This window comes from Mytilus trossulus, chromosome 12 (assembly GCF_036588685.1).
Source record: "Mytilus trossulus isolate FHL-02 chromosome 12, PNRI_Mtr1.1.1.hap1, whole genome shotgun sequence".
In the NCBI taxonomy this organism is placed as follows: domain Eukaryota; kingdom Metazoa; phylum Mollusca; class Bivalvia; order Mytilida; family Mytilidae; genus Mytilus; species Mytilus trossulus.
In genome coordinates this window covers 55,023,454-55,042,492 of record NC_086384.1, presented here as the reverse complement: position 1 = coordinate 55,042,492, position 19,039 = coordinate 55,023,454, and the positions used below count along the sequence as shown (strand labels likewise).

Sequence of the window (19,039 nt, the reverse complement as noted above, 5' to 3'; positions counted from 1 at the left end):
TAGTCAAATCTTAACCGGAATTTGTGACAAAATTAGAATTCTAACATTTATAAAACGTAAACAATATGTCGAAATATTTAGGCTTGAAATAAATATATTTTTGGATAAGTTAATGCAAGCACACGACGTGTATAGGGTCTTATACGATTACAGGTTTGTAATGTTTAACAACCATATTATATCAGTGTGTAAACACGTTAAGTATGAGCTTTGAAAGTCAAGTAGTTCGAGCACTTTTCTGAGTAAGTGTTAAAAAATTTCAAACAAATATTCTTTACTATGGTTAGCATTCGTTAGTCGTCAGTATCTATAGATTAACAACTTGTGGTTATACTGATAATTTAGAATCTTCCTTGAAGGTGGCGCACAAATTCGCAGCTAAATAATTCGATTGATGTGTCATTTTTATACAAGAGTTAGGCCGTGTTCACATTGACCTAAATTCGGTGTTGTGTTAGTGTAACTCACACGTAAACTAAACACAATTGCGTTCCCATTGATAAAACTCAATGTTTACATGTAGTTTAAATCATGTTTTACCTACACACAGTCGATAGTCAATGTAGGCCTTGTGTAGGTTAAGTGTACAGAACACTAGGCATTTAGGTCATTAGTTTTATCGGGTAAATATTTAAGGAGGAAACTATTTTTGAGTAAAATTGATATTTTTGATAATTATTAGTTGTCTAAATTTTACAGATTTTTTTTTTGTTAAAAAAAATTAACGTACTTAATTAACCCCTAATCAAGACTCAAAGCAGCATCATTGCCGAACCCATAAGGCAGCAACCAATTGATTTTCGGGGGGGGGGGGGGCTATTATAGTTGAGTATAAAACATACAGGCAAGGGGTTGGGGGTGGTGAGCTATGGATTTTGTTAAGGAAGCAAAAACAAAATGTTTCAAGTTTTTGGCCCTGAAAAAAAATTGTTTGTTTCATCCTCAGCTGCCACTATAAATAAGGCTAAAATTGATTTCGACTTGTCACCAAAATTTGTCCTGAAAAAAGTCATAAGCCCACGCCCCCTCCCCCTCCACAAAAAAAATGAAGTAAATAGTTGCTGCCTAATTCATTTGAAAAGGTCTTCCCGAATCGACTTGACGTACACAGAAATATTTGCCACTGGTGTTTACTCAAAAAACGATTCACGCATAAATGCATGACTAAAAAAAGTGTGAGGTAAATGATATGTTTGTCTGGTATCTCAGATCCGTTAAATAACACGTAAAATAAATTAAAAAAAAAAACGTTACCCTATTCCTTTACCAAATACTCCTTGGAGAAGAAATACCATTTGAAACGAACAGAAAAGATAAAAATGTAGTGATCCCTAATATCTCAATCCTTTTTTTTCCGGCTGTAAGCCCGCTGTTGCAGCTAACGTTTTCTAATGCGTTATCGAGACATCTCTAGTATATTCAAACTACTGCAAATTATAAAAATGGCTTTCATAAAGTAGCAACCACTTAACTTAAAAAAAGGGGGAGGGTTATTTTTTTTTTTTATCTGAGTCAGGTTTTTTTCGCGCGTACGTTTTTATTCCTTTTTTTTCGATGCTGGTGATCAAATACTTTTTTTTTCAATATTTAACACTATAATGTATGGGGAAACTCTTGATTCAGAATAAAAAAAATTATCATCTGTATGACCATTTTTTTTTTATCAAATTGGGGATCGGAATATTTCCATATATTTCCATTCCCATCCCGCACCCCCTCTTGAAGTCAAATGATTGTTCCCTAACCGCTACAAAAATTTTGAATTCAGTTCTACGTAATGAACATTTAAATGACATATAGTTTACAAGTGGGAACAAATCTTATGTACAGGTAGCTAAACAAGGTGTATAGATGTGAACAAATGTAATGTTAAACCAGTGTACACTACACTAAACTAATTGTAAACATGTTTACTCTACACGGCGTTTGGTGTGAACACGGCCTTATATTCCTTTGAACTATGAGTCTATGTTCAATTGCATAAAGTCAATATGTTGATTGTCTACCTTGAACAGGGTTATAATTTTATCTTATACATGTAGTTTTTTTTATTGAAATTAAAATCGTTAAAAAATCTGTAATGTACTAGATACTCGCATTTTTCATTAGTTTATCAAAAGACATTTATGTATATCTATAATTTCTTTTATTTGTTTTGAAATGTTCAAAATCAATATAAACCAATATAAAGAATTATTTTGTTATCTTATAAATATGTTTGTGTTATCTAGTAGCAATCATACCGTGTTTATCCTTCATCATCACTAATTTTCTTAGCGCGAAGAGACAAACTGCTCTAAATCACAGATCACAGGCACTCGTTTCAGAATAAAAATTTCTTTTTTTTTATGCATACCACAACTTGAAACATTGTATTCTTGACAGCACAATTAATGATTTTCACCGGCATATTGTACCTCAAATTAAAAGTAGGAAAAAAGTGGGTTTCCTTTTAATATTTACCAGGATATGGCTTTAATACAGAGCAATTTCATATATACTTGGAAGATGCTTTTTCTGTGACGTAGTCACTTGTTTCAGAATATTTCCCCCTATTTACTATATTAAGGTATAATAAAGGAAATTTTTATTCTGAAACGAGTGGCTGTGATCTGTGCATTGGTGTTATTAATTTCAGTGTAATGTTTAGAAGTTAATGTGGTTCCACACATTGATATAGAATATCACCAGAAAACCTGTTCACTTTAAAAACATTTGGTAGATGGACAAGGAATGAAAAGTGTCCTCTTTAACCACAAAGAGGTTATACATATTATTTTGTTTTTGATACTTTGTATAAGTTTTACCAAACAGAGGATCTTTGTATTATTGATCATCTCTGAAATGATCAGGGAATTTATAGAATAGTTCTAAAAATGTTCAATATATAAAAACGCTGGTTATTTTCAGGGATTACATATAATCACTACCCATTTTAGTGATTGTACAAAATACCTAATAAATCGGGGATTCTACATAATACCTGATTATACAAATTCTCTGTAACATATACACCATATTAATTATAACTTAAAAAAGTGTCCCGGTTTCAGTTTCAATGACGCTTTCAGGAAGGAATAAACTCATCATAGATATCAGGACTGAATTTAGTATATACGCCAGACGCGCGTCTCGTCCACAAAAGACTCATCAGTGACGCTCGAATAAAAAAAAGTTAAAAAGGCCAAACAAAGTACGAAGTTGAAGAGCATTGAGGACCAATTCATGAAGGAAATTGTTGTTTGAATCGTACTGTGAGATGTGTAGTAAGTTTTTTTTAATTAAATTACTGACTGTGCGCTCATCATGTCCAACTAATGTTTCCTTTTGATATTTTTGATAATTATTAGTTGTCTTAATTTTACAGATTTTTTTTTGTTAAAAAAAATTAACGTACTTAATTAACCCCTAATCAAGACTCAAAGCAGCATCATTGCCGAACCCATAAGGCAGCAACCAATTGATTTTCGGGGGGGGGGGGGGGGCTATTATAATTGAGTATAAAACATACAGGCAAGGGGTTTGGGGTGGTGAGCTATGAATTTTGTTTAGGAAGCAAAAACAAAATGTTTCAAGTTTTTGGCCCTGAAAAAAAATTGTTTGTTTCACCCTCAGCTGCCACTATAAATAAGGCTAAAATTGATTTCGACTTGTCACCAAAATGTGTCCTGAAAAAAAGTCATAAGCCCACGCCCCCCTCCCCCTCCACAAAAAAATGAAGTAAATAGTTGCTGCCTAATTCATTTGAAAAGGTCTTCCCGAATAGACTTGACGTACACAGAAATATTCGCCACTGGTGTTTACTCAAAAAACGATTCACGCATAAATGCATGACTAAAAAAAGTGTGAGGTAAATGATATGTTTGTCTGGTATCTCAGATCCGTTAAATAACACGTAAAATAAATTAAAAAAAAAAACGTTACCCTATTCCTTTACCAAATACTCCTTGGAGAAGAAATACCATTTGAAACGAACAGAAAAGATAAAAATGTAGTGATCCCTAATATCTCAATCCTTTTTTTTTCGGCTGTAAGCCCGCTGTTGCAGCTAACGTTTTCTAATGCGTTATCGAGGCATCTCTAGTATATTCAAACTACTGTAAATTATAAAAATGGCTTTCATAAAGTAGCAACCAATTAACTTAAAAACGCTGGTTATTTTCAGGGATTACATATAATCACTACCCATTTTAGTGATTATACAAAATACCTAATAAATCGGGGATTCTACATAATACCTGATTATACAAATTCCCTGTAACATATACACCATATTAATTATAACTTAAAAAAGTGTCCCGGTTTCAGTTTCAATGACGCTTTCAGGAAGGAATAAACTCATCATAGATATCAGGACGGAATTTAGTATATACTCCAGACGCGCGTCTCGTCCACAAAAGACTCATCAGTGACGCTCGAATAAAAAAAAAATTTAAAAAGGCCAAACAAAGTACGTAGTTGAAGAGCATTGAGGACCAATTCATGAAGGAAATTGTTGTTTGAATCGTACTGTGAGATGTGTAGTAAGTTTTTTAATTAAATTGCTGACTGTGCGCTCATAATGTCCAACTAATGTTTCCTTTTGCATCGGACAACGTTAATTTAAATACAAATGATGAGAACGAAATTTAGCTATTTCTGTGAATTGTAGGACAGGTAATGAAAGTTGTAATGATTTTTTTTTGTCACATAAGCAACACGACGGGTGCCACATGTGGAGCAGGATCTGCTTACACTTCCGGAGCACCGGAGATCACCCCTAGTTTTTGGTGGGGTTCGTGTTGTTTATTCTTTAGTTTTCTATGTTGTGTCATGTGTACTATTGTTTTTCTGTTTGTCTTTTTTCATTTTTAGCCATGGCGTTGTCAGTTTGTTTTAGATTTATGAGTTTAACTGTCCCTTTGGTATCTTTCGTCCCTCTTTAAGTCATGTGACCGTGACGTCATCAACGTTTTTTCATGCTTTTCTACGGTTTAAAATGGAATTTAGAATCAAATTATAAGAAATAACTGTAATATTTTTTCTGTCTATTCGAAATAACATCAAAAATTTGGTGCAAATTGTTAAATAACCCGCTACGCACGTTATTCAGTGTGCAACAATTTTTTTTATGTTATTTTGTCATAGACAGAAAAAGTATTACAGTCATTCCTTAAAGAAATATAAACAAAAAATAGTGACAGAACTTGTATTTTCATTTTGCTACAAGAAAAATGAAAATCCCTTTATCAATTCTTTATTAAATTTACTATTTGAGCAATTTCCCTTTAAATTTTGGTTAATATTCTATCTACCTTATGCATTTTATTAAGATATATTCTCATCAGATTAAACAAGCAATTTTTGAGTAATCATTTCAGATAGAGCATTGTTACGTAATTCACTGTTGTTCATTTTGCTCAAGTTTCGTTGCAGTCAGTGAGATCATAATGCAGGAAATAGTTCTTTAGTATCTTTTTTTTTATAAGACCACTAACAGAATGAGGAGTACAGTAAAGCCCATGGCACTTTAGAAAATCTACTATGTGATTATTTACCAGAAATATATAATACGTTGTAAAAATGTGTTTCACCACATATAGGTGTACCCGAAAACGTTTGTTTAATCTGATGAGAATATATCTTTAAAAAATGCTTAAGGTAGATAGAGTATTAACCAAAATTTAAAGGGATATTGCTCAAATAGTAAATTTTATAAAGAATTGATGAAGGGATTGTCATTTTTCTTCTAGCAAAAATGCAAGTTCTGTCACTACTTTTTGTTTATATTTTCTTAAAGAATATTGTTAAACCTGAACTCTCTTACCTTTGACATTAAGTACTTTAAAATTACTGTACTATTTACGTACCTGTATTTTACAGTACTTGATTTGACATAAAATTTTGGTAGAAATAATACCAAAAGCGATCACAATATTCCATGTTTGAAATTATAATTTTAAATGTTTTAAGAGATTTGAAATAGACATACTATCAAAATGCTGAAAATGTAACGTTGTAACCAAAAATTTGTAGTACTTAAATTTTCAAGTACAAATCAAGTACTGTAAAATACAGGTATCTAAATAGTACAATAATTTTAGAGTAACAAAATAGAACTGAAGTAGATTTCAGTACTACAGATTTTTGGTACAGACATAGTATCTATGCAAAAGTAGCTGTGTAGCTTCCAAAGTTTTAGTGTATTTTTTTATATTTGTCATAGCGTGAAACAAGTTTGGTCAAGATCTAAAATTTGTTCAAGTCAAAACTATACTAAGTTACAATACAATACAAAGTTGTTTTTATTGTCTATTATGATGTCCAATAATTAGAGCAGTTCAATTAGGTTCAATTTCATACAGTCAAGTGATTATATATTTATTACATTGATTATTTAACAATTAAACAAGTCAAGTCTTTTTCAACAAAATAATTTCTGCATAAATAATATATATAGTTTTACAATATGCTATAGATAGACAAACTACCAGTGACTAAACTGTATCTTTAATTGCAATACTCATAGAAGAAGACCCTATATCAATACTGAACTAATAACAATGAGATGAAGAACAACGATCAAGAGTTGTTGACGTATTTGTAAACTATGTTGAATTCCTTCCTTTAATCACAAAGTGATTAAAATTAATCTAGAGTTGTCTCTCTTTATCTGTTGTTTTACAGTAATTCACAAATACCAAAATTAACATGATACAGACTTTCTGTATATTATACTCATTTGTGTAGAGGTTCCATCCTCTGTTTTTCCTTTATAACTTTTACAACTATTACAAAAACAATCCATTGAATTAAACATACATTTTATTACACCAACTTGTATTTACATTTTCATGACTAGAATATACATTTTTTACTTTGTGGCATTACTTTGGCTACAGAGTATTCTATAATATTTTGTTGAGGCGCCAGGGTGACTACCGATTACCTAACACAATGGCTATCAGCTGACCTATGTTGACATAGTGTCATAAAACCCCTGGTAGTTAAACACGGTTACACCACCATCTACCATGGGGAGTGACCGGGGGAAAACACTCGTATTACCAATGCTCCAGTTATAAGTGCCCCACCTGTTGGCAGGTGTAGGCCTCCCCTCTATAAGATGAGGTGGAGGAGGTCCCAGCGTTACCCATCTGTAGACCCAACTGTTACCACTAACCACATTTTCCAAACCTGCAAATTGTAGAACTTGTCAGGCCCAGAGCAAGGGCCGAGTGAAATAATCCCCCAATCACTACCAGTCTCCCTGGACCTCCCCCCATTCAAAATTGACTCTGCGCCTAAGGATAGTAGAAGAAAATTAATTTCTTTAAAATGTCTTGTTTTCTTTCTAATTGTTAATTTCTTTAAACTAGAATTAGTTCTGGATGCTTAAATCACAATAGTCCATATGTTAATAACGTGCTTAATGACGGAAATGTCCAAATGATAGCAACGCAAGTTTATTTCTAACAATCCTGTCTAGGTCCAATACTATGAAGGTCCGGCTTGAATACTGGTAACCATAATATTGCGATCAAATACAGCAAACCAGTGCCTGAAAATATAAAACAAAAACAGCAGCAACTATTCTCATAGGGAGGGTGGGCGGGTTTTGGAGAGTTTAACTAATAACATCTGCTTTCGTCGACAGCAAATTAACAAGTGCCCGATACGGGATTTCCAAAATTCTATTCAAGCTGATCCGGGAATTCCAAAATTCTGATTCATGCTGCGAGCGCCGCAGTGGCCAAGCCATATATGGCATTGAGCTACAGGCTGCAACACCCACGCACCCTCACAAATATTTGATTGAATTAAACCAGATTATTGAAAATATAAAATTTTTATAATCTCAATTAATTGCAATACTCATAGAAGAAGACCCTATATCAATACTGAACTAATAACAATGAGATGAAGAACAACGATCAAGAGTTGTTGACGTATTTGTAAACTATGTTGAATTCCTTCCTTTAATCACAAAGTGATTAAAATTAATCTAGAGTTGTCTCTCTTTATCTGTTGTTTTACAGTAATTCACAAATACCAAAATTAACATGATACAGACTTTCTGTATATTATACTCATTTGTGTAGAGGTTCCATCCTCTGTTTTTCCTTTATAACTTTTACAACTATTACAAAAACAATCCATTGAATTAAACATACATTTTATTACACCAACTTGTATTTACATTTTCATGACTAGAATATACATTTTTTACTTTGTGGCATTACTTTGGCTACAGAGTATTCTATAATATTTTGTTGAGGCGCCAGGGTGACTACCGATTACCTAACACAATGGCTATCAGCTGACCTATGTTGACATAGTGTCATAAAACCCCTGGTAGTTAAACACGGTTACACCACCATCTACCATGGGGAGTGACCGGGGGAAAACACTCGTATTACCAATGCTCCAGTTATAAGTGCCCCACCTGTTGGCAGGTGTAGGCCTCCCCTCTATAAGATGAGGTGGAGGAGGTCCCAGCGTTACCCATCTGTAGACCCCACTGTTACCACTAACCACATTTTCCAAACCTGCAAATTGTAGAACTTGTCAGGCCCAGAGCAAGGGCCGAGTGAAATAATCCCCCAATCACTACCAGTCTCCCTGGACCGCCACATGAGAGCCCCAGTCAGCTACCAAATCTGACTGGGGTTCTCACCTCCACAATGATTTTCTCTTTTTGAATAAAGTACACAATAATAAACTTACTTTTTTAATAATAACATTATCCTCAGATGACATTTACTCTATTAATTTTGAGTTATTTTTTAGGCTTTTAAAAGTTTTCTTAAACTTTAATATTTAAATAATTTATATATACAGATCTTTTCTTTTTCTAAAACAGGACACTGAAGAAGAAAATGAATTTACATGTAAATTGAAATGTCTGATATAATTAAATGAGACTAGACAACATTGATGCTGCACTGCTTACATTATGCTTATCATGTCTAGCAGCTTCTTGGAAAGCAGTTCTAGCAGAGTCTGTGTCTCCCATTAACTGGTCAGCTATGCCGCAAAGAATAATTGTGTTGAGAAAATAAGGCCAAACAATATAAGTACTTCATGAAAGGGTCTGTTGAAGATGTCTAAGTCGTTGTAAAGACTGTCTACATGCTGAAATATCATGTAGATGGTAGAAACATAGAAAGTTAAGGAAATGTGCGAATGGAAATGGATGAAAAGAAGTAGGCGTGCGTGTTACATCGGATCCTAGTTCTTGTGGAACTATTGAAGAATTTACTCCAAAGCTAAAAGGATGACCTCTTAATGATGTTATCATTGCACGAAATTTTTCTTTTTTCCCTTGAGTCGACTTATTTTTTTGCCAATAATTACATGTCTTTTTAGGAACTAATACTCCAGTATCAATGTTCTCGTTTATACATTTTTGAAATGCATATCTTATCACAGTTAATGTGTCTAAGTATTGTTTATTAACATAGAAGAAAGAAGCCAACTTCAACAATCCATATAATGTATCCGAATGTAAACCGATAATTACATTATTAAGATCAAGTTTGTAAATAGAGTAAAGGTGTTTTTGTCCTGCACTTTTTTGGTATTGTGTTTCTTCTGGAAATTGTAAGGATGCTTCTGATATTTGCAAAGCAAATAAAACTCTAGATAAAGCAGTTCTAGAATGATGTAGAAAATAATACAAGAGTCTCGAATTTGTAACACTTTCACTGCAGCAACTAATACCATGAAATATAGGTATTGGCTCTTCTAAGGATATGACGTATCTGCTCATTTCAGATTCAGAAATTTCTTCAGAGTGCGGTTGATAATCTTGGAGGGTCGTAGAATTTGCAAAACAATTGATTCCTTGCTCATATGAATTCGTAAGAATGGTAATCAGTTTGTCTTTGTTAGTAACATTGAATCTTAAAATAAAAAGGTTATTGTCAGGAATAAAATAATGTGACAATATTGAATACCTTACACAGTACAGCAGTCTTTGTAGACATGCCATGAAACACGGTATTATATTAGCAGGTCTCCATAAGTTTTGGTCTGTTTCTTCTGAAATCCAAAGCATCAGTGTTTTTAAGAAATATGAACACAATAAACTTATCAAATCTTCATGTTTTTCTATTATTTCCTTCAGCAAGATTTTTAACATAGCATAACATAACAATTGTGTATGGCTGAAGGAAAATATAAGAAATTTTTCTCCTTCCGAAAACGAAATTCGCCATTGTAGATGTTCATTTATAGAACCTTTGCAGCCAATTGGAACAAATAAAACCCCACTAGATACTATTTTTGAAATTATTTCAGGTGAAGGCCATGTTGTACGTGGTCTGCTAATCCACGGCTTTGCTTGAACTATCCATTTGTCGCACTTTAAACACCATGCAAGATCAAATGTATCATGTTTATCTGATACACAAGGTCCATGGATTTTTCCAAAAAACGGTGCTGGAAATTTAAAGCTTGCCGATTTCAAAATGAACCTTTTATACAGTTCACTTGACAACATATATCCCCGATGATTTTTTTGCAACAAATGATGAGTTCTCTTGATATTATGCTTTAAAAGCAATAATTGTGTGAAACATGGTGGAGTGTCCTCGGTGTCCATAGTTAATGGAATCGGAAAACTTTGAACTTTTGTTTCTGATTGATACACTTTAAAGTCTTTGTCAACTATCATTATATCGCAATCACTGCCATTTAAATTGAGTCCTTCACCTTTACTTCCACTAGTTATGATTTTTCCATTTACTTCAATATCCCTTATAGTGGAAACCAACCTCCTAATTCTGACGACTTCCTCAGATCCGATGTTTTCGCAGAGGTATTTGTAAAAAAATAATGATTCGCTGTTGTTTATGGTCATTCTGGCCATTTTCAGTATGTCATTCTACGAATAAAAATATTAAAATATTAATCCTATATAAATGTGATAAAATAGCAGTTATAGCAGTTATCTTTTTTAAGCTGGAAAAAGAATGAATATATATTAGCTAATGATTATAATGGCCATGATAAGACAGTTTTGATGTTCCATAATATGGAGTCCGACTTGTTATTCTCAGGTGTATGTTTGAACTATTTCCATTTGTTTAACGTTTTGAAATCTCCTAAGGTAGCCGATACGTACAATTGCGGATTTAATGGAATAATATAACAATAGGCATACAACTCAACTGGATCATGAAGTTTAGCTCATGTACACAAAAAAGTTACATTTGCAACGATTAATCTATAAGATATTAGTACATTAAAAAATTGAAATGCCAAAAATAGTAGTACGAAATGTATGATAATAACTAGTAAACATTTTCATAAATAAATCCATAAAATTCTAAATTAACGTACCCATTGCTCAACTAAATAGGTAATAGTATAAGAAGATGAGGTAATTAAACATGTATGAATGCCAATGAGACAACTCTCCATCCGAGTCACACTTTGTAAAAGTAAACCATTATAGATTATAGTATGGTCTTAAACACGGAGCATTGGCTCACATCAAACAGTGAATTATAAAGGGTCACAAAAAATGGCTAGTGTAAAACCATTCAAACGGGAAAACCAACAGTCTAATCTATAAAACAAAACGAGAAGCGAGTAACACTTATGAACCGCATCAACAATCGACAACCAATAAACATCAGGTTCAGCTTCATTATTGAAGGTCGATCAATATACTGTGACCCTCAGCCTACTTTAAGGTATGGGTTTTGTCTCATTATTTAAGGTCGATCAATACACTATGACCCTCAGCCTACTTTGAGGAATGGGTTTTGCCTCATTATTGAAGGTCGATCAATGTACTATGACCCTCAGCCTACTTTGAGGTATGAGTTTTGCCTCATTACTGCAAATCGATCAATGTATTGTGACCAACAGCTAACTTTGAGGTATGGGTTTTGTCTCAATATTGTAGGTCAATCAATGTACCGTTACCCTCAGATTACTTTGAGGTTTAGCTTTTACCTCATTATTGAAGGTCAGTCAATGTACTGTGACCCCCAGTTTACTTTGAGGTATTGGCTTTGTCTCATTATTGAAGGTCGATCAATGTACTGTGTGTGACCCTCAGTTTACTTTGAGGTATGGGTTTTGCCTCATTATTGAAGGTCGATCAATGTACTATGACCCTCAGCTTACTTTGAGGTATTGGTTTTGCCTCATTATTGAAGGTCGATCAATTCACTATGACCCTCAGCTTACTTTGAGGTATGGGTTTTGTCTCATTATTAAAGGTCGATCAATGTACTATGACCCTCAGCTTACTTTGAGGTATTGGTTTTGTCTCATTATTAATGGTCGATCAATTCACTATGACCCTCAGCTTACTTTGAGGTATGGGTTTTGCCTCATTATTAAAGGTCGATCAATTCACTATGACCCTCAGCTTACTTTGAGGTATGGGTTTTGCCTCATTATTGAAGGTCGATCAATTCACTATGACCCTCAGCTTACTTTGAGGTATGGGTTTTGCCTCATTATTAATGGTCGATCAATTCACTATGACCCTCAGCTTACTTTGAGGTATGGGTTTTGCCTCATTATTGAAGGTCGATCAATTCACTATGACCCTCAGCTTACTTTGAGGTATGGGTTTTGTCTCATTATTAATGGTCGATCAATTCACTATGACCCTCAGCTTACTTTGAGGTATGGGTTTTGCCTCATTATTAAAGGTTGATCAATTCACTATGACCCTCAGCCTACTTTGAGGTATGAGTTTTGCCTCATTATTGAAGGTCGATCAATGTACTGTGACCCTAAGCTAGCTTTGAGGTATGAGTTTTGTCTCAATATTGAAGGTTGATCAATGTACCATGACCCTCAGATTACTTTGAGGTATGGGTTTTGCCTCATTACTGCAGATCGATCAATGTATTGTGACCAACAGCTAACTTTGAGGTATGGGTTTTATCTTAATATTGAAGGTCAATCAATGTACCGTTACCCTCAGATTACTTTGAGGTTTGGCTTTTACCTCATTATTGAAGGTCAGTCAATGTACTGTGACCCCCGGTTTACTTTGAGATATGGGTTATGTTTCATTATTGAAGGTCAATCAATTTACTTTAACCCTCAGCTTACTTTGAGGTTTTGGTTTTGCCTCATTATTGAAGGTTGATCAATGTGACCCTCAGCTTACTTTGAAGTATGGGTTTGACTCATTATTGAAAGTCGATCAATGTATTGTGACTCCCCAGTTAACTTTTGAGGTATGGGTTTTGTCTCACTTTTGAAGGTCGACTGACCAATGTACTGTGACCATCAGCTAAATTTGAGGTATGGGTTTTGTCTCTTTATTAAAGGTCGATTAATGTACTGTGACCCTCAGCTAACTTTGAGGTATGGATTTTGTCACATTATTGACGGATGATCAATTTGATCTGATCCTCAGCTTACTTTGAGGAATGGGTTTTGTCTCATTATTGAAGGTTGATCAATGTACTGTGACCCTCAGCTTACTTTGAGGTATGGGTTTTGTCTCATTATTGAAGGTGGATCAATGTACCGTATTCCGCATCTCACTTTGAGGTATGGGTTTTGTCTCATTATTACAGGTCGATCAATGTACTGTGATCCTCAGCTTACTTTGAGGTATGGGTTTTGTCTAATTATTGAGGGTGGATCAATGTACTGTGACCATCAGATTATTTTGAGATATTGCTTTTGTGTCATTATTGAAGGTCGATCAATTTACTGTGACCCTTAGATTACTTTGAGGTATGGTTTTTGTTTCATTATTGAAGGTCGATCAATGTACTGTGACCCTTAGATTACTTTGAGGTATGGTTTTTGTTTCATTATTGAAGATGGATCAATGTACTGTGACCCTCAGGATACTTTGAGGTATGGGTTTTATCTCATTATTAAAGGCTGATCAATGTACTATTACCCTCAGCTTACTTTGAGGTATGGGTTTTGTGTCATTATTGAAGGTCGATCAATTTACTGTGACCCTCAGCTTACTTTGAGGTATGGGTTTTGTGTCATTTTTGAAGGTCGATCAATTTACTGTGACCCTCAGATATCTTTGAGGTATGGGTTTTGTCTCATTAATAAAGGTCGATCAATGTACTATTACCCTCAGCTTACTTTGAGGTATGGGTTTTGTCTCATTATTAAAGGTTGATCAATGTACTGTGACCCTCAGCTTACTTTGAGGTATGGGTTTTGTCTCATTATTAAAGGTCGATCAATTCACTATGACCCTCAGCCTACTTTGAGGTATGGGCTTTGTCTCATTATTGAAGATGGATCAATGTACTGTGACCCTCAGCTTACTTTGATGTATGGGTTTTGTGTCATTATTGAAGGTCGATCAATTTACTGTGACCCTCAGCTTACTTTGAGGTATGGGTTTTATCTCATTATTAAAGGCTGATCAATGTACTATTACCCTCAGCTTACTTTGAGGTATGGGTTTTGTCTAATTATTGAGGGTGGATCAATGTACTGTGACCATCAGATTATTTTGAGATATTGCTTTTGTGTCATTATTGAAGGTCGATCAATTTACTGTGACCCTTAGCTTACTTTGAGGTATGGTTTTTGTTTCATTATTGAAGGTCGATCAATGTACTGTGACCCTTAGATTACTTTGAGGTATGGTTTTTGTTTCATTATTGAAGATGGATCAATGTACTGTGACCCTCAGGATACTTTGAGGTATGGGTTTTATCTCATTATTAAAGGCTGATCAATGTACTATTACCCTCAGCTTACTTTGAGGTATGGGTTTTGTGTCATTATTGAAAGTCGATCAATTTACTGTGACCCTCAGATTACTTTGAGGTATGGGTTTTGTGTCATTATCAAAGGTCGATCAATTTACTGTGACCCTCAGCTTACTTTGAAGTATGGGTTTTGTCTCATTATTAAAGGTTGATCAATGTACTGTGACCATCAGCTAACTTTGAGGTATTGGGTTTGTCTAATTATTGAAGGTAGATCAATGTAATGTGAACCTCAATTTTCTTTGAGGTAAGGTTTTTGTCTCATTATTGAAGGTGGATAAATGTAATGTGACCTTCAGTTTTTTCTGAGGTATGGGTTTTGTCTCATTATTGAAGGTCGATCAATGTGCTGTGACCATCAGCTAACTTTTAGGTATTGGTTTTGTCTGATTTTTGAAGGTCGACTGATCAATGTACCATGACCCTCAGCTTACTTTGAGGTATAGGTTTTGTCTTATTATTGAAGGTCAATCAAAGTACTGTGACCATCAGTTGTTAAAAGTTCTATATAAACAGATATAAATTACAAGTTATTTAATGTCAAGTTCCCACTAATCGACAATCTTGCGTATCCTTTATGTCACCGTTTTTCAATTCCTAATGATTTTGATATTGACCAAGTTAAAATTTAGCATTTATAAGGCACGGTTTGTCTAAAATTCATGAAGTAATATTAGAGCATGCACAAATCCTTTGAACAAGTTCAATCTGAGTCAGGTTGGATAAAATGCACATAAATTATGATATATATATCATTTTTTCAACCTTGAAACCCAAATGCCTAGTTTGGTTCCAATGGCCCAGTGATTTCAGAGAAAAGTATTTTTGTAAAAGTAAACGGACGCCGACGATTAAGAACGACGGACGCAAAGTAATGAGAAAAGCTCAACTGGAGGTACCATTTTGGCTAAAAATTACAATCATGGATGCAAGATGATAACTGCATATAATGCTATTGGTATCGATGAGGTAAAAAGTTCATGAATGCATATCTATCACTATTTATTTAACAAAAACATGAACAAGTTGTGTTCCTATACCTTTATAGTATTGTTTCCAGTTTGTTGTTAAATATGGATACCGTATTTTGCCATAATAACGATGTGCATTAAATGCTATGTATTCGCCTTCATACTTATATTCAACACCTAATGTTAGGGATCCTTTCGGTTTTGTAACACACCAAGCTCTTGCTATTGCAATAATGTCTCCCCATGGATTGAGGGCGTCGCCGTATCTACCGAGGCCAGAATGTTCCACTGAACTAAATGTCACAACCGCATCAAATTCTCCCAAAGTGTTATTGAGATACCGCATGCGGAAATCAAGCGGAACAATGGTTTTTACTTTAGGATGCGTAGAAATTATTTTTCCATACTCCAAGGTCAGGATTTCACGTGCTCCTGCTTCTAACACGCATGCTTCAGCCCAAGGCCGTTCAGAACCTATAACAAGAACTCGGCCATCTTGAATTCCAGGTGCATGCTTTAACCCATCCCGCAAAGCGTTTATCTCGGCAATACCGTACGGACTGAAAAGAGTTTGCGCTTTTGCTTGTTTTATGTTTTTCTCTATCATTTCTTCCGTCCAAATTGGTGTGAACGCTTTTTTGCCTAGATACTGTTCATCAAAATACCATTTCTTTATACCAACTCTACCATTCATAGTGTATTCATCCATAAGTTCTTTTGGAATTTCCTTTGGCGCATGTGCCAATCCATGTCCACTGTCTATGTATTCGTTTCTGAATAGAGCTTCACAATTTATATTTGCCGTAACATGGTCAAAGTAAGGACCTGGTTCACCTTTTCTAGATGTGTTGCAAAGTTCACCACAATCATTTCGAATCAAATCTATTGGTCCCAAGGAACCACGGGTACTAGCAGGGTTAACTATAACATTTGACCTTTGAATATAGTTGTTTATAGACGGGGTTGATTCAGCTGTTTGTGTCATTTTGTTTATTACAAATAAGCTTAACAGCAGAATTTGTAACACGAACAATTTTGTCAGAAAACTTTTATTACATATTCTTGATAACGCCCTCAGCATGACTGCAATTTCCAATGAATTAGTCAATTAGTAAACCTGCAATAAAAAATAACATCCTTTAATAAAATCATGAAGTACATGTAACGTTTATAACCTAAAACAATAAGCAAATTACTGTTTCCGAAAAAAACACAAAAACCCATTATTAAGCCTGCAAGATACATGTATAATGATAAATGAATACAAGGTGGCATTGTTTATGACGTTTCCACGCTAAATTCGTTGGATGCGTACTGATTGATAGTTTTTAAGTAGTCTGATTATGATATACATGATTCATTTAATAGCTATTATTAGCTCGACCTTTCTTTCAGAAATGAGTATAAGATCGTGTTTGGTTGATCATGTTTGCTGTTTGAAGTTTCTGTCTCCTATTATAATTTTGAGTTAAAAACACCATTTAAAAAAATGTATTATTCATGATTTAAGGGCAATAATTCTAGAAAAAGTTGTCAAACGGTATTGGCGTAAATTAGAAAGAGATAAAACTCGTATTTTATAACACTTTTGCCGCTGTTAGATTTTCTCTATTTATGTATAGCGGTTTTCTACTTTGTATCCATGTCGGCCATTTTTGGTTGGCAGGCTGGGTCATTAGATACCTCAATGATGATTGTGGACAAGTTTGTTTAATTTTGCACATTAGTTTCAGAGGAGAAGACATTTGTAAAAGATACGTTCACTATCGACGAACGCCAAATCATGAATGATGAAAAACGTTCACTTACCCTTAAAGACAGTTGAGCTAAAAATGGGCACAAACTCCTGTGACAAATCAGTATTACACTAGAAATCAGTAATCATAATTAACCAGACGCAAGCTAGCGACCAATCCTAGCGACCAATCAAGCTAGCGACCAATTCTAGCGACCGCTAAAGAACACAATGAGAATCAACTTGTCAAAGAATCATAATGTGGTATATGAGAAAACCACAAAACGACATAATGAAACAACGTTCTGTTAAAAATAAAATCTGGCTACCAATACGGTTTATATTGTTTTTAACCTTTAAATAATTATTTTATTAAATTTTGACAGCGATGACTCTCATTGTATGACCGATATATCTGGTTAAAGCTTCGTGTTTAACATTGTTCTTGATAAGAAACAACAGAGTTTTCAGACTAATAACAAAACTTCCTTATCAGTGCAAAAAATGTATACGAGTAAATCAATGGCGGCTAGTGATGACATTTTTATTTTCTGCATCAGCTTTCTTGTTTCATTACGGTGTTTGCTGAATATTTGTGTTAACTGTACACATTATTCAAGTTTACAGAAATTAAAAATGACAAACTTGGAAGGCAGCTTTTCGTAATTACAATTACCATTATTTCCATGTGTATGTACACGAGAGGGACGAAATACACCAGAGGGAGAGTCAAACTCATAGATAGAAAAAACATACTGACAACGCCATGGCTAAAAATAAAACGGCAAACAGACAAATAATAGTACAACATCGAAAAATAAAGACTAGGCAACACGAACCCCGCCAAAAACTTAAGATGATCGCATGTACTCTAGAAGGGTAAGCAGAATCTTTTCCACATGTGGAACCCGTACAAACCCGTACAAACTTTAAAAAAAATCACTTTAGAAAAGTTAAAATTCTTACCTTTTGTTTCAGTTATGTTGCTATTGATTATTTATTTGTATTGTCTTGTGTCTTTTTCTGACCAATCGACTTTCTGTAATAATTGAAATCTTGATTCAAAATTTGATAAAAGTAACTGATATTTATACTAACTATGAAACAGGGAAATAAAAAAAAACATTTTATACATGAGTCTGAAGTGTTTATGTTAAGTCGAGGATTAGATATCATCATGAATAAACAAACTATGTACACAATCTAAAATTAACATACACTTAGAATACAGAGTATATTGTAAAAGAGAAACAATGGGAAAGGAAATCATAAAATCATTTTGAGGATTTTAAAAAAATAATTCTCGTGACTGTCTGTTTTCTATAAGTATCAGTTTTACTTTATATGGATATTTTATTATGTAATAATTAATGCTACTTCATAATGAAATCGTATTTTTTTTAAGTATCAGTCTCTTACTTTATATGGATATTTTATGTTATTCCCAACGCTAATTTTTAATTAGGGGATATTGTTTTTTTTAAGGGGATATTGATTTATTTTTAAGCATAATATTTTGATGACGACAGCATTAAATGTCAAACCTGACAATTGTCATAAAAAAGTTAAGGATATGAGTGGTCAAAACTGTAGTAAATATGTGTCCAGGCTGTGAATAG

General features: G+C 34.0%; 1 protein-coding gene across 1 annotated transcript; it reads right to left on the bottom strand.

The window, feature by feature from the left end:
* Positions 1-15,701: 15,701 nt before the first annotated feature.
* LOC134692872 (uncharacterized) lies at positions 15,702-18,531 on the bottom strand. The gene is made up of 2 exons (XM_063553487.1): positions 18,387-18,531; positions 15,702-16,802 (listed from the first exon to the last, which is right to left on the bottom strand). The coding sequence occupies exon 2, from the start codon at positions 16,764-16,766 to the stop codon at positions 15,717-15,719; it is 1,050 nt and encodes a 349-aa protein (XP_063409557.1). The 5' UTR covers positions 16,767-16,802; positions 18,387-18,531; the 3' UTR covers positions 15,702-15,716.
* Between the last annotated feature and the right edge of the window lie 508 nt (positions 18,532-19,039).